Below are 16445 nucleotides of genomic sequence, written 5' to 3'. Positions count from 1 at the left end.
AGAGAACTGGATAAATTCATGGAAGTTAAGTCCATTAATGGCTATTAGCCAGGATGGGGTAAGGAATGGTGTCCCTAGACTCTATTTGTCAGAGGGTGGAGATGGATGGCAGGAGAGAGATCACTTGATCATTGCCTGTTAGGTTCACTCCCTCTGGGGCACCTGGTATTGGCCACTGTAGGTAGACAGGATACTGGGCTAGATGGACCTTTGGTCTGACCCAGTACGGCTGTTCTTATATTCTTATGTTAATTAAATTCAACAGAGAATTGGGCCCAATGAAGATTAATACTTGACCTCTGTAGGATGCAGGCCTTGCTGTTAGTCAATACAGAAATTAAGTTTATGTTGTTCTAATTAACAGGTGCAGTTCCTACTGTGACAGCAAAGATCATTGGAGATGTAAGTTTTTGCAAAAGAACCTTTAAATTTCCTCCTGCTCCCCCTTTATCTCCCCCTGCTTTGCTCAGACACACTGATTTGTTAGAGATATTATCCAAACATCAAATATCTCTGTTCTATATGTAGTGTTACAGCGGTTATTTGAACTGATTTTTTTTCTGACTGTGACTGAGATTCAAAATACATCCAGCTTGCTAATATCTTCATAGAGAGCTAGAATTTTTACTGCACATACAAGTCTTTCTTATGGTGTACACTGGTAAACTGCTGATTTGATGTTCTAAACTACAGTATGCCAATTAATGCAAATATATGTTCCCCCCAAGTGGAGTCTCTGTAATCAGATCATGCTGTTGGAATAGATGATGAGAGAGAGAGAGATTGAGGACAGTGTGCAGGAAACTAGAAGCAAAAGTAATCAGTCTGCTTACAGTTAAAAAAGTGATCCTAAAATTGACGGGCTTGATGTATTCTACTTTTACATTTTTTCCCTTTTTTAATGACTTCACAGCAGTTTGCCTAGTTGATGGGATATTTCTAATTGCATTCCCCACTTGGCATCTGAAAAGTAAGCTATGTTCTTTCTGAGTCTTAGATATTTGTTAAATTGTTAAGGTTTCAAAATCAGAACTTAGTCAGCATTGTTTGTTATCTAAAACCAGACACTCTTCCAGGTTTATTCTCAGCAGTGTGGAGAGTAATGAACAAAAACACCTTTTGCTTTGCTGGAAGTAAGAAAAGTAAGAGAGAGATGTGAAGATACAGGAGGAGCAAATAAGATACCATTTTTCCAATTTTTTTTGTGGTTACCACACTAACAGTAAAGCATGTTGCATACCAAATTCTCCATTTTTTAAATTACGTCTGTATTATATTGCAGGAGGCTTGGATCTCATATTGTAACAAAATACCATAGCCAAATGTACTGAACTTACCATACTTTCTTTTCTGTATTTAAAACCAGGCTAGTACTCAGACAGATGCCCTGAAACTACCACCATCACAACCTCCAAGGCTTTTAAAAAACAAAGCATTATTGTGCAAGCCGATCACCCAGACCAAGGCCACATCTTGCAAACCCCATACCCAGAATAAGGAATGCCAGACAGGTATGTGTCAGATTGCCCTTCTTTTTAAATAAATAAAAAAAAAGGCCGTATTGCAGGTGAATGAGTAAGATAGTGTGTGACAAGGATTTTTAATATTAAAATAAAAGGGTTTTGCTTGATTGCATAGTGCTTTTAAGCATCATTTTGTGTTATAACTATATAAGACAATCTCTGTCTGCATTTCTTGAAATTCATGAAAACTGCATGTGGAATGCATCTTGGAATCAGCTCAAACTTTGACAAGGGTGCTATCATCATGTTATGGATATGGAAAGTGAAGCAGGGAGGTCAAGTGACATGCTCAGGGCTACAGAGGGCGCTTGTGTTGCTCTAGGATTAGAATTAAGGAGTTTTTGGCTCCTAATTTGAGTGCAAGATACAAGATCACACAGTCTAGTATTCATTGCAGTCATCTTTCTTCTGATATACAGAACAGTGTATGAAATACCTTTCTCCCTGATTGTTCATGTATATGGTCACAATATTGTTTGCATCTGAATTATATAGCTAACAGTTTCTAATAACAGCACTAAAGTTAAATGTCACTTCCAGGGAAGATGCAGGGGATTTTCTAGAGTAAGTCCATAAAAAGAGAAGAGTGTCATACTTAAATCCAGTGTGGGCAAATTAAATAGTTAGATATGGAATAATCCATTTGACATGTGTAGGTGCAATTTTTAAATAAAATGCAGCCTTTTATTAATGCAGACACAGGCACAAGTTTGGCATCCTCTTTGAATAATTGGCCTAAACATTTTAAGGCTAAATTCCAATTCAAGTGAAATCAATTGTAAAACTCCATTTGACCCTTTGCAACCAGGATTTAGCCCTTGCCATACAAAGGGGGTGGGAACTAGTCCAGTGAAGAGTGGTCCAAGTCACAACCCTTGACTGTCTATGATACATACATTTATCTGCCTTGACAGGAATCCTGTCCTGTTTCAGGTAAATCTGTCTTATTACCTGGCTTGTAATCCTCTGTTAAGAGCTAGGGGCAGGAAGTGTGCACACAGCTGTGTAGACGTGTCAGTCACTGGGGTGAATGTACAAGGTTGTGCATGGGGAGGTACAAGCAGAAGTCACTGTTGATGGAATTATTAATAATAATTCTTCATGGAGCATTCCGAGATATTACTGAGTTGTCAGATGCTCCCTTGCCTCTGGGCACCAAACCACTTTTTTTTTTTTTTTTAATATGATAGAGGAAGATGAAGTTCGACCCCAAATCCTTGTGGTGCCTGTTCCTGTACCAGTGTTTGTGCCAGTGCCCCTTCACCTCTTCACCCAGTATACGCCAGTTCCACTTGGGGTCCCAGTACCTGTAAGTTACCGTTCAGCTCATCTGACAACTCATGATTATGTTCTGTGGCCTGAAGTTTAAAGATTGGTCTCGCTAGAACAGAAAACAGGGTTATATTTGTTCTTACTCTGTCTAAACACGTCCCAGTAGGCAGTATTCGAGGGAAAAGATGGTTGCAAGAGCTACAGTCATGTCACATTGCCTTAGAGGTCACTTAAAATTTAATACCCATCCTCAAAAAGCTCCTGTGCTGCTGTGCCCTAAATTATAACCCAGAGGTTCCAACTTTATCATCAGAAGATTTGAATTAGAGAGATTTCCTAAAATCTTCAGCCTGAGTCTCTCTTATCTATAACCAAATACCTGGTTATGTAGCGTTTCTGCTATTCTCCCAGGGAGCTTTCAGAACCTCTAACAATGAAAGTACTGTAAACATTCTTTTAGGAAAAGAGTTAGCGTAGGCTAATCCAATGTGACAATCTCGGGAGCAGATTCAGATCCTGCTCTGTAGGTCCCAGAGTTTTCAGAGGCTGGAAGTGCCACAAAGGCAATGTGTTCAGACATTGAGTTCTTCTGGCACTCAAACCTCTGGTTCCGTATGGGGTTTGGAGGGAATCCCATCCAGTCCTCTTCTGCTTGATTGATTTTGGTCATTATGCAGGGTCATAAAGCTGGGCAGCAGGGGAAAAGGGTGGTGGTAAAAGGAATCGTTCAGGTTATTGCGGAGATACTGCAAGTTGTCCAATCTGTGGATAGTCTGTGTTGCCCCTTTAGTCTAAGTGCCAGAGGAAGTAAAATAGCTGGATCCTCTTTAATGCATTTGGTGCGCAAAAAACTACTTCACGTGCAACAAAATAAGTCACTGCTCAGAAATCTAAACTTTCCTGTGTGTGTTTAGGTTCCAGTTCCCATGCTTATCCCAACTACTCTGGACAATGCCGATAAGATCATAGAGACTATTCAGGACATCAAGGAGAAGATTCCCACAAATCCATTTGAGGCTGATCTCCTTCAAATGGCAGAAATGATTGCAGAAGATGAAGAGAAGGAAAAAACGCACTCTCATGGAGGTATGTGATCATTTAAAAAAGGATACTAAAGGAAGCATTCCTGGGAAAGGTAGGTAAATGTCAGCTTTGCCTGCACTGGACCAGATGCCCCTGCATCATGCAGTGATAAGCCCTCCCTTTGCCCCATCAGCAAGCTGCTGTTTTATTTTCACAAGGGCAAATGCAGTGAAAATGGTCTTACTCCATAAGGGATTTTGGTTACCTGTCTCTTAAAGCCAGCATGCCTTCTTGAATCCTTTAAACACAGTCCACTATTCTTAGCCCAAGATTGACTGGTTAGTCTCCTGACCTTTTGGATCAATTGTATGAGCTAAGAAATTCTGCATTTCAGCTGCTGTTTTAAATAAGTAAAATATTTCATGTCCGTACAAATTCTAGTTGCTGTTGTTGTTGTTTTCTTAAGGATCCCAAACATCTGAGCATGAGCTGTTCCTGGACCCTAAGATATTTGAGAAAGGTTGGTATTTCATTTGTAGACAGGACTTTGGTCCTACTGTACTTCTCTCTTTCCTTTTGGTGCATTTTGTATATGGGTCCTCTTCATTACAGATCAAGGCAGCACTTACAGTGGAGATCTAGAATCAGAAGCAGTGTCAACTCCACACAGCTGGGAGGATGAGCTAAATCACTATGCCTTACGATCAAATGCCGTGCAGGATCCAGACCCCGAGCTGAGGCAGTTCTCCAAAGGGGATGTGGAGCAGGACCTGGAGGCAGACTTTCCCTCAGGTTTGTGTAACGAAAAATGCATTATCACGTTTTAAAAAATATATATACATGATTTGCTAGGAACTATCCATCCAGTATCTTTATTGCAAGAAGTTAATTTGCCCACAAAGGGCTTATGTTTGCACTCAGTACAAATAGATGTTGTTAAAGCTGAAATACATCTTCTCTAATAGAGATACTTGATCCCTATAAGATAGAGCACATGTTCTCTTACACTTTCAAAAACATAGTTTAGATGATTTGATAGAGAATAGTGGTTACTCTTCCTTGGCTGCTTGTGAATTTGTCACCTCTCTGTCCTGGTGGGAGTCTTTCATAAGTACAAAGGGTATCGGTTTCTTATGTACAGAAGCACATCAGTGTGTTGAGGCTTTTCCCCCTACTCTGAGAATTCCATGTCCCTTACATGAGAGTCCTCCATCTCAGAGCTTCCATCTAGCTGACGTCGACAGAGCTGCTTTTACAACTTAATACCACTGCTTAATTATCCAGTGGTAATGCAATAGGAATATCCAGATGTGGCGTCTCTAATTTTAAGATACTTAGTAATGACTCAAACTCTCATTTCTAGATGGCCGTGTTAAATCATATAATAAATTTAACTTGTGCTGGTGTTGTTTTAACTTTAGACTCATTTGACCCGCTCAATAAAGGACTGGGTCTCCACTCACGTTCGCGAGCAAGGCGGAGGCATAGAGATGGCTTCCCACAGCCGAAAAGACGGGTAAGGAAAGCATCCTTCCATCATATTAAAAACTCCATGCGTCTAAGGCGCTAATCTTACGTACATATTTACTTCTCTTGAGTTTGAATAATCATCAGAATAAGGAAACAAAGATCAGGATTGGAAATATTTTATCTACAATTTATGTTTATTTTATAAAATTAGGTATTTTTGCTAGGAGAATCAGTGTTCTTTTTATGGGGTAGCATTTAAAAGCAACTCTTTTGGATCCTGTATTTTTAGGTGTATAATAATGCACAGAAAACTGTCAAGTTTTACTTGTTCATGTATTTTAATCATGGGCTGTGACATTATTGTCCAGTGATTAGGGCAGGAGACTAGATGCAAGGAGACCTGGGTTTTTTGTTTTGTCTCTGTCATTGACTTGCTATGTGTGCAGAATCTCCCTGTGCCTTAGTTGTCCCTTCTTTAAAATGAGGTTAATATTTCTCCACTCTTTGTGAAGTCCTCTGACAGGTTGTTTTAACAGGAGCATCAGGAGTGTGAGCATTTACTAGCTGGTCAAAGTGTAATGCACTTTTCCTGTGAGATCAGGTTAAAAGGAGTCCGTAATTGGACACTGTGTTATATGAGCTTTTTGGATTTCCTGCAGGGGAGGAAGAAGTCCATAGTTTCTGTGGAGCCTCGGAATCTTATGCAGGGTTCCTATCCAGGCTGCTCTGTTTCCGGGATGACTCTGAAGTACATGTATGGGGTAAATGCCTGGAGGAATTGGGTCCAGTGGAAGAATGCACAGGAAGACCAAGGGGAACTAAAATTTGGAGGTAAACTTGTTCCTATTGAAGCAAAACCTGCTACTTGGAGGGCACCTGTTGTGATGTAGCTTTCAAGATGGAGTTTGAGGCATGCCATTGGTATTGAGTCCCATGTCCCTGTGAGTGGAGTAAGGATTTTAGGAAACCGGTCTCAAGTTTCATGGCTATTGATTTTTTTTTTTTTTTTTTTTTTTTTTTTTTAAAGCATCTTGTCATCTGTTGAAGCAGGACTCAGACTGAAATTTGGAAGCTGAACAGTATAAATATTACAATCATTCATGTCCCTATAAGTGTTCATTTTATGCACATTTGTACTTGATTTGAAGCACAGGTGTGTTTATAAAGGTGCAGGGTTCTGATTGAGCTAACATAGGGGGTAGGACCCTGTACTGACCTTTGTGTTGTCCCCGTATGTTTCTCCAGAATTTAAGCATTCATATGCCAATTTTGTAACTCTTCACTGGTTTTATAGTGATGAAGTAGAGAATCGGACCCTTCATTTCTTGCCCTTACAGTTGCATAGAAAATCTTCCAGATGTGTCCCAATGCCATGCTACAGCCAGCCTGAAACTAACTCAGAAAAGCATGAACCATTCCTTTCATACCGTTGGAATGTTGGCTCTAGAACCTAATAATGATGGCTGAAATGTCAACCTTGTTAATGTTTTCACTGGTGATAATTTTTAGCAGAAGCATCCAGTAATTCTGGCAGAATCTGAGTCAAATGTTACTGCTTCCCTTTCCCTCTTCCCTAGTCTGATCTAGGAATACACCAAGAGTTTTATAGGCATGTTTTCAGAGGCCAACTGAAAATTTGGCCCTTAATTTAGAAATAATAGTTGGGAGTTGTGGAGCAGTTTGATTGCAGGGAATAGAAGAAACTCATAGATTTTAAAATACTTTTGGGGAAATAAACATTTTAAAATTTTTCTGAAACAGAATGTGAGGGGTTTATATAAGAGAGAGGAAAAAATCTTCTGATTAGGAAAAGAATGCTTCCCCTGTGCTCCTTTTGGAATTTTTTTGTTATATGAGAACAGCTGGTTGTAGGTCCCCACAGAAATGCAATCCATTAAGTTTTTTTGTCTATCCTATTTTTTGTGGGTGAGGGAATTTCACTCACCTTCCTGCATACTCCCAGGAGCCGCCTCTATACCCAAACTTACCCCACAAAGACTTTCTGTCTAGTCTGCAGAAGCAACTTGCCTATGGGATTGAGGGAGCAAGCCCAGTGCATTCACTCAGAGTTCTCTGACCATTTATTCTGGAACCAACTCTTATGTTTGCTCTTCTTCCCACTCTCCATATCCTGGTCCTTTAAACTTTTAATTCCTTCGTCTCTTTAAGTAAATGAGTCAAACATACTGCACCCAACTCATTTCCGGAGCTACTAGGAAATGCTCATGATCATTCTCAGACTCAAGATTCCCCTGAATCCAGCTATAAAAATGAAATTGATTTATGAAACCTACACTGCCAGCCTAAAGTATAAGTCACTATTCCTTAGGCTTGGTGATCACACTACTGTACAGTCTTTCTTAGTTTTAAGAACTCACTTTCTTATTGCTCAGTTAAAATTTATATTGGTTACATATGCTGGCAGTTAAGGTTGTCACTAAATATTCAAAAAACAATAACTGCTTCATAATTGTTAACTAACAAACAGGAAAGTGATGAACTGTTATTTTAGGTGTGAGACGAGTTGTGTGTCTGAGATGGATGTTGTAACAACTCTGCTCATGTGATGTACGGGACCAGGAAGTACAGAAGGACTGACCTGCAGAATGGAGTCTTATGTCTCCTGTGCTTCTATTCCCCACAGTTCGGCCTGTGAAACTCAAGGAGGATATTCTCTCATGCACTTTTGCTGAGCTGAGTTTTGGCTTGTGCCAGTTTATCCAAGAAGTGCGGAGACCAAACGGTGAAAAATATGATCCTGACAGCATCTTATACTTGTGCCTTGGAATTCAGCAGGTAACTCATTGAACTACTGCATTGCCAAGTATGTAAATAAGATGTTTTTTAATGTAGTGTCTGTAGTAATTGGTAGCTAAAATGATTACGCCGGCATCTGTAGACAGAGCTATATTTGGGGATGTATTTTGTTGTGTTCAAGGATAGTGAATTTTCCGAACATGGCTGTAGATCTGTGCATTAATAATAATTCTGGGCCACTGCCTCTGTGTTTATCAGACTTGGGATGCCAGTAAAATGCTTTGGAGCATAACACATTTCAAAATGCACATTCATTTTGAGCATAATTGTAGAAGGAGGGCAAAGAGAAATGCCGTAGGAGAGAACCAAAATAAATCTGACACCCTGTAACCTGTCATCACGCTTCTGTGTAACTATGAATTGTATCTCTTCCTTTCTTTTCTCTTGTAGTACCTGTTTGAGAATGGTAGAATAGATAACATATTTACCGAGCCCTATTCCAGGTTTATGATTGAACTTACCAAACTATTGAAAATCTGGGAACCTACAATACTTCCAAATGGTAGGACAATTATTTTTCATATTGTGTTGTTTTTATGTACATGCATCACAGTGAAACCCATCTTTATAAATGAATAGTTCTCAAGGGTGCTCCTTACAGTACATGTCATCTGAAGAGTGCTGTGGCCAAAGAACAGCAGCACTGAACTACTCCATTAAGTCTACCATGATTAGGAGCATGATCTGTTCTGTGAGGTGCTATCCTCCTTCCGCTCTCCACAACATGTAGTCATTTGTGAGAATCGGGAATCCTGGATTCCGTATTCAACTCTGCCACTTACTGACTATGGGACCTTTAGCAAGACACACTTAACCATCTCTCTGCCTCAAGTTATGCCTCTGTAAAATGGATATAACGCTTCCCTTAGCCATATGTCATGAAGCTTCATGAATTAATGTTTGAAGTGCTCTTCATCTAGCATCTTTCACTGGAGGCTTTCAAAATATTGTTATAAATCCTCCCTCTGTTTCCTGCAGAGTTGGTTGTTTGGTATACTTGGGAAGGGCACTGAACAAGACAGAGGTAGTCATTTTATAAATACAACTGAAACAGCTGAACGCTTTTTTTTTTAAACTTTTACTGTAATTTGGTTAGAGGAAATTGGTTTCAGGATACCAAAGAACCTTTAGTGATTGTGGTGACTGCATACCTGGATCCGTGACCATCTCTCTGTGTATTTCCTTGAATAAAAAACAAACAAAAAACCCCCATGAATTTACATGGTGCTACATCCACCAAGGCCACTCGTTGCCTAACACATCTGTGATTAACCTCCATAATTCCTTTTCTTTACCTGCTTTCAGGTTCACTATGTCACAGCAGTTTCTCCATGTGGAGGTATCACATAATTATCCGTGCTCTAACCCAAGAAGTGTAATGTTTGAGCACTTGATTGAGCTATACAAAGTGAAACTGTGCTGAGGTCTTACTGAGATAAATAATGGCTGCTTGAAAAGTCTCACTGATCAATAGCTTGGTCTTTCTCATGCTTGATGGGTCATATTTATGCCTTGTGTAAGCATGTGCAGTTCTGTTGATTTCAGTCAAGTTAAATCTACTTACTGCAGATCTGAGATTGACCTGATGTACAGTTCATTGACGCATCAGGTTCTCTAGGAGGATTTCATTTATATTATAATTTGTCTGGCAGGACCTGCCTTTTTAATGTAACCCCTGCCCCCAATCCAACAGGGGTTTATTGCTTTTCTTAAACCTATGAAAATCCTCAGGGATCACACTGTGCGCTCAAGTCACCGCTGAAGCTGCTTACTCATACCTGAGGGCAGAGAGTTGCCCTTACGAGATGACTGTTTAATAAAGAGCTGATTTTTCCTTTTCCTTTACCCATTATCCTTAGGGTACATGTTCTCGAGAATTGAAGAAGAACATTTATGGGAATGTAAACAACTGGGTGCATATTCCCCTATAGTCTTATTGAACACACTTCTGTTCTTCAATACCAAATACTTCCAACTAAAGAATGTCAGTGAGCATCTGAAGCTGTCCTTTGCCCACGTTATGAGACGCACTCGGACTCTGAAATACAACACCAAGATGACATACCTGCGTTTTTTCCCACCTTTTCAAAAAGGAGAGGTAGAATCAGGTGTGTTGCTGCTTTCTAATTACTTAAGGTGGTTTTAATTTGGATTTACATAGCCCAAGGAGCATTGCCAATGCTTTATTTTAAAATGAGGAAACAATGTTGTGCGTTTTGCACATTTAGTAATATTTGGGTTCTGCTTATACTTTAACTTCCCTCTTCCCTTTCTTTTTGACTTCTAGCTGGATTTAAAACCAAAATTCTGTATGAGCCCCAACAGCTGATAGAAACTTGTGGATGGGATGCCCAAAATATTTGAAAGATTCACACTAATCATTTTTAGAGCAGCCTAAGCACATCCAGCAATTCAAACCTAGAATAAGAATCATTCCCTTCCTGAAGAGCTGATCGCTTGAAGGACCAGGCTCCTTAAGGTGCTCATTGAAGTCTGGGGCACTGGAAGTTAGTCGGCTTGGTTAGGATCTGCTTTGTAGTCTGCACACTCTGTCACACTGGAGCAGGCCCTAAGACAGACCAGCCACAAGACAACAGTTCAGATAAAGCCAAGACAGCCAGAGCTGTTGACACACATGAAATTCAAGAGGAGGGAGTGGAAACTCCTTTTCCAGGCCCCAGATTTAGAGAGAGAATGCATCTTTCCTTTGCTGCGGTAGTGGTTGAGCAGCTTATTGGTAAGCTGGGAAATGCTGAAGTGCAATCTGATTCTGTGAGGGGTGGCAATGAGCCCTGGAAGAGGAGTTGGTGGTGGTGATGTTTGACTTGTTTGTGAATTGAAAACTCCATGGAAGCGTGCTGACTGCCACTGATCAGACCGTGTCCTTTGTAAGGACAGCAAGCAGGATCACCAAACTACTGCCTACTTTAGTTAATTTGATAAGCTATGAATTCTCTCTATTAAGGTAGATGCTATTGTTTGTGTGCTAGGTCTTCTTAACTTCTCCAGGAGGGGAGTAACACTTCTACTCTTCCCTCCTAGAGTTGAAGTCCTTGATACGATTGATAACATGCACTACTGATTTTCTAAGTGAGTGACCATAAAGTCTCTCTTAATAGCAGAAACTACCTGACAAGCATTTATGCCATTTTTTTATTCATACAATCTTTCACTGGGGAGGTACTTGTAATATGTCTGGTCTGATTGTTCTATGGGCTCTGGAGGATACTGGGTCAATTTCTACATTGATGTACACCATGTGTAGCTCCATTGATTCCAATAGTGTTACAAGTCCATGCAGAATTGGGCCACTATGTCTTAGTGTAGACATAGCCTATGTTGACAAAACTCATGTCACCTCAGGGGTGTGAATATTCTACTCCCCTGAGCAACATAAGTTGCACCAACATAGCACAGTGCACACAAATGCTTATGTCGGTGGGACAGCTGCTCCCATCGGCATCTTCACCACACATGCCACAGCGGCACAGCTATATTGGTACAGCTGCACTGCCCTATGTACAGACATAGCCTTAGTTTTGGAACTTATCCAAAATTAATTCTATGTCCTGGCAAAGGTCATTTGTATAAGCAAGATAAAACTGAGTGGTAGATCTTGGTTTCATTTTTATACAACTACTATCAAAAGCTGTGAAGGTGTATGCTCTGAAGGTGCAGCAGAAGGAGATGGGTGGAGAAAAGCATAGTGGCAGGTGAGTGGATGTGCCTTGGAAAGGATGTGCACACTCTGAGGTAGATGGGGAACAGACACACCAGGGATGACCATGCATTGGTACTATGGTGTTCTAGCATTTGAGCTGTGGATGAGGGTGAGGGTCTTATCAGTCACTGTAAACCGGCATTAACAAGGTGAAACTAAGTTATATAAGCAATTAACATTTTCCTGATCCAGCATTTCAGTCTGCGTAGAAACAGATCCTTTCTGTTGTGTTGGGCTCCTTTTTAGCTATCAGCAACACAAATGATGGCATTCATTTGATGGAGTTGTTTCCAGTGTTTGACTTGGCAGTGCCAGTTTGCATGAAAAGTGATCCTCTCAAACAGCACATCATTTATGCGCTGCGCAAAGCCCCATTAGGGTGCAGAACTTAAACCAAACAGCTTCAGCTTACTGTCAAAGAGGAGGACTGTTCTCCACTGAGCTCGTGTCATTTTCTTGTATCCAGATAAGTTATCTGTAGGAAAAAGAAAACGGAGCGAGGACGAGGAGGTTCCAACAGCAGTGGAAATGGCTGAAAACACAGATAACCCTCTGAGATGTCCAGTCCGACTCTATGAGTTTTACTTGTCAAAATGGTGAGTGATTGGCACAGCCTAGTTTTGGATTATACTTGGACCAGATTGTGCCCTCTTGCAAGGAAACCTGTGGTGGGGTAGGGCAGCTCTGGAGAATACTTCCCCAGAGGAGCTTCAAACCCCCCCACAAGAAGGGGGTTCCCACACACACAGTTACCCTGCAAAGAAGCAAGGAAGTTATCTGTCCCCCAATCCCTGTTGAGCCCCTCAGGATCAGGGTCACCCAGCCCTTTGCTTCTGCACAGTCTCTGAGGCTGCCTACTCCTCAACAGCATCACAGCTCAAACAGAGCCAGGCACCAGCAGATCCTCTGAGGTTCAACCAGAGATGGGGAAATGCTGTTACATGGTAATACAGCTGTGGTTTGCATTAATGTTGCCAAGAGTTCCCCGGGATGGGTGGAGGAGAGGGGCAGAGGAAGATGCAGTAACCCCCACCACTTCTTTGCCCTCATGCTCACGGATCCTGGACCTTGCAGAATGATTGTAATCTGGCCCCTTGCTCCGAGAAGTAGAGCCAAGCTCTACAATGCAGTAATCCATTGTGCAAGATAAGCAACATCTTAGTAGCACTTTCCTCATAAAGCAGGGTGGAAGAGTGTGAATAGAGGTAACAACTAGAGATGCTGACATTTACTTGCTGAAAGATGAGATTAACTTTACTCCAGAAGTCACAAAGGAAGCTTCAGAACAAGGATGAACGTATAAATTATTCAGTCTCTCCCCCCCACTCCACTTAAGATCACTGAGCAATGGAGTTCAGTATTATTCTCTCTCAAAAGAACATATATGCCAGAGAGTGACATCATTAGTGCCCGCTGATAGCCTGTAAATCATTATCTGAAATCCACACAACCAAATTTAAGGCAAAATAGCCCTGCTCAGGCACAGTCATGTCCAGGAACCCTCTCCACCCCCTTGTGTTCACTCACATACTGTCAGAAGATGTCATTCTGAGCTATCACATATTTGCAGCACCACCTCATATGACATAGTTCAGCCTCTGCAGTAGTGGTAAGTGGCAGTGAAAAGCCTCTTTTACTTTCTGGATTTTAATGTGACAATTCTAAAGCCCAGCAGGGAGCGGAGGGCTTTACACTTCTTGCTAGGCAAGACTGCAGGCACTCTCTCAGATCACCATTCTGCATCACTAACAGGCAGGCGAGGCTCTGCTTTTGTAGATCACTGGCTCTTGTCCCCTCAGTATCCCAAAGAACGTTTAAAAGTTATCAAGCGTCCCAGGAAATACAGTAATGCCATTAGTCTGCATATATTTACCAGAGCTCCCATGTTGCCTAGAACACTAGAACCAGTTTTGTTCTGAGATTGAACGTTAATTGTGTTAAGAGGGTGATGCCATGTAATGGGGTGAAACTGCAATTGAAGAACCACCTCTATAAGGAAATGCAGCTGTTCTGCTGGGTTCTGTAAATAGCTAATCCCCTCTGAGCGGGAGACGAATTGGCAGCTCACTGCAATGAAGGGCGGAGATTGAGGTGCTAGAATGGAGATCCAAATTTTACTGTTTAAAATGTAGTTATTGAGTCTCAAGGTGATGTCAGATAGTAGATCTGAGCTACTTTCCTTTTGTCTCTTTAACTGTGTTGCAAACAGGACTGCTAATGCTGCCTTCTGATACATAGTCTTCCTTTCTTTACACTAACAGTTCTGAAAGCGTGAAGCAGAGAAGTGATGTGTTTTACCTTCAACCTGAGCGTTCTTGTGTACCTAATAGCCCTATGTGGTACTCCACGTTGCCAATAGACCCCGGGACCTTGGACATCATGTTAACACGTATTCTTATGGTGAGGGAGGTACATGAAGAACTTGCCAAAGTCAGATCAGAGGACTCTGATATTGAATTGTCAGACTAACTGAAGTGGGGTATTTTTTCCTTTCAATACACATTGCAAGTACCAAACTGTGAACACATCCAGCCTTCAGAAAATGTTGTATATCAAATAAGCCAAGTTAACGTCACTACACAGGCATATTTTGAACCACAATGGATGTGCAAACTGGAATCAGAAGGAAGCAAACTACTTTAAGCTGCAAGAAACGCCAGTGTCCAATGCAGTGATAAATCCTCTAAAACTCAAGATGAATTAACCTGTTCAAGCGGTGCATAAATCCTTCATTTATTTGGGATTAAAACAAAATTGTGAAATATTTTTAAGCAAAACTGTTGTATAAATTCTACCATAGTAACCATGGGCATAGAGAACTGGACTGTGGCTCACGTGACTTTGCAGCCCGAATGCTGGCGGCCATTGCTGCCAAAGAGCCTGTGGAGGTCCTAGAGATCTCCATGTGGACGGAGACACAGTGCAGTGAGGTCTAGACAAATAGACACCTTCCGTTATGTATACACACACTTTTTTAGTTTTATTTTATTTTTTACTGGGATCAAGATTAAGAAAGATATTAAGCCAGAAGTCAGTTTTATCTGCCAGGTTACTACCCTAGTGGATGACTACCTGGACTGCGTTCAAACAGTCACATGACCCCAGAGTCTAGCTCTTAGTCCATGCTAATAACGAGGACTCTGTTGGATCTCTGATGTGGGGGAGATGCTGTAAGTCAAGCATCAGAGCAATCACGTTATGGGACAGAAATCTCTGGAATACATATAGGAGAGCAAGGGTCTAGGGCTGTGTGCAGAAAACCCCCTGAATAGCCTCTGCAGTCTGTTGATGTAATCTAGCAAATGCTGTGGTGCGCAAAAATAGTCATTTTGGAGAGTTGGTTTGGTTTGGGCATAAGGCAGCTTTCCTTCCCTTTTCCCCCCATTCCCACCTAATTCTTTGTTTTTATACAGTGCAAGTCTGGAGGGCCTTGTCATTTCAAAGTGAAGATACTCTTTCCACCCTTTCAACGTGTGCAGTATTACTTCTGACAACAGAACTGTGGTAGAAAAGTACCTTGTGTGGTTTTTTACCCTACCCCATCCAAAGAAATTTAGTGATAGTGTTGAAAATTGAAATTTTTTTTCAATGGCTTGGCTGTTACTGTATCTTTTAAAAGGGGAATCTCCCATACTCTATCCAGAGGACAGGACACTGTTTAGATAACATCTGTGTCTCCATTTTCTCAAGCTTACGATGCTCGTTTCTAAGGACGACAGGCCATAAATACATTGGAAATACAAGACTATTTTTAAAGAGAATTGTACTTTTTTTTAATCAGTAGTTGCAGCCAGTTGCCCAACTTCTGTAGCAGGGGTTTTGATATCTGATCCTCTGACTGCAGTTTCAGGAGTTGAAAATCAACAGCCTTGAATTAAATTTTTTTTTTTAATTTTCTTTATTTTTAGCAGTAACAAAGGTAATTTAAACAATAAAATTGGAAAGTAGTCTATTGACGTTGTGTACTCGGTAGTCCTGTCCCTGCCTGTAACAGATTTCACGGATGTATTTTTTAATACAGAAAACTGTGTGAAAAGTAAACCTGCCCCTGATTCTGTATGATCCAAGTCCATCTGTGTCTGTCATTTCTGATCGGAGACTATTTATTTCACATCTTGTCCTAAAGCTGTGTTGGGAAAATACCCTGGCCATTATTACCCTGCCAACAAACTACCCAGAGACTTGGAGGCTTAATGATCTCAATTACATTAATTTTACAGTGTATAAATACTAACCTTCTCCCTATAGTAATATTAAAGGTAGTTAGATAGCAAACACACAGTTTCTGTTTGGACAGCTGATGTGTTTCAGGAAGAAAATATCCTTATGCCTTTAACTGACAACAGCAGATACCGTATAGTTGGGAAAAAAAAACCCCACAACTCTATTGCCCCTAAAAAAACAAAACAAGTAGTGTCTCAGTTGCATGCAGGTCTACCAGAACCTCACATCACAGGAAATATCCATGAATTATTGTAGTTCTTGGACATTCCTCAGGAGTGCAGCTATCATGTCTTTGTCAGGTTGTTGGTTTTTTCCCTTTCTATTAGATAGTTGTGTGAAATGTTTTCAATTAATAAGGGAATCAGTCAAGACATCCTGTTAGGTTTGTTCTTAAA

The 16445-nt window shown here is 40.8% G+C and overlaps 1 protein-coding gene across 6 annotated transcripts in view; it reads left to right on the top strand.

Annotated features, from left to right (window-relative positions):
* LOC116817055 (zinc finger MYM-type protein 4) overlaps positions 1–15893 on the top strand; it is a 55714-nt gene extending 39821 nt beyond the window's left edge. For all 6 annotated transcript variants that reach the window (XM_075060820.1, XM_075060819.1, XM_075060823.1 and 3 more), the window contains 13 exons: positions 365–402; positions 1367–1511; positions 2714–2832; positions 3710–3881; positions 4285–4338; positions 4431–4610; positions 5240–5334; positions 5948–6119; positions 7933–8084; positions 8496–8607; positions 9965–10213; positions 12293–12422; positions 14088–15893. In XM_075060820.1, coding sequence (XP_074916921.1) covers positions 365–402; positions 1367–1511; positions 2714–2832; positions 3710–3881; positions 4285–4338; positions 4431–4610; positions 5240–5334; positions 5948–6119; positions 7933–8084; positions 8496–8607; positions 9965–10213; positions 12293–12422; positions 14088–14295 — 1826 coding nt within the window. In that variant the 3' untranslated portion in view covers positions 14296–15893. The remainder of the gene's footprint in view (positions 1–364; positions 403–1366; positions 1512–2713; positions 2833–3709; positions 3882–4284; positions 4339–4430; positions 4611–5239; positions 5335–5947; positions 6120–7932; positions 8085–8495; positions 8608–9964; positions 10214–12292; positions 12423–14087) is intronic.
* Positions 15894–16445: the final 552 nt, after the last annotated feature.

The sequence above is a fragment of the Chelonoidis abingdonii genome, chromosome 25 (genome assembly GCF_003597395.2).
Source record: "Chelonoidis abingdonii isolate Lonesome George chromosome 25, CheloAbing_2.0, whole genome shotgun sequence".
Taxonomy (NCBI): Eukaryota; Metazoa; Chordata; order Testudines; family Testudinidae; genus Chelonoidis; species Chelonoidis abingdonii.
The sequence above is the reverse complement of the archived record's forward strand: the minus strand, read 5'-3'. Positions and strand labels throughout refer to the sequence as shown.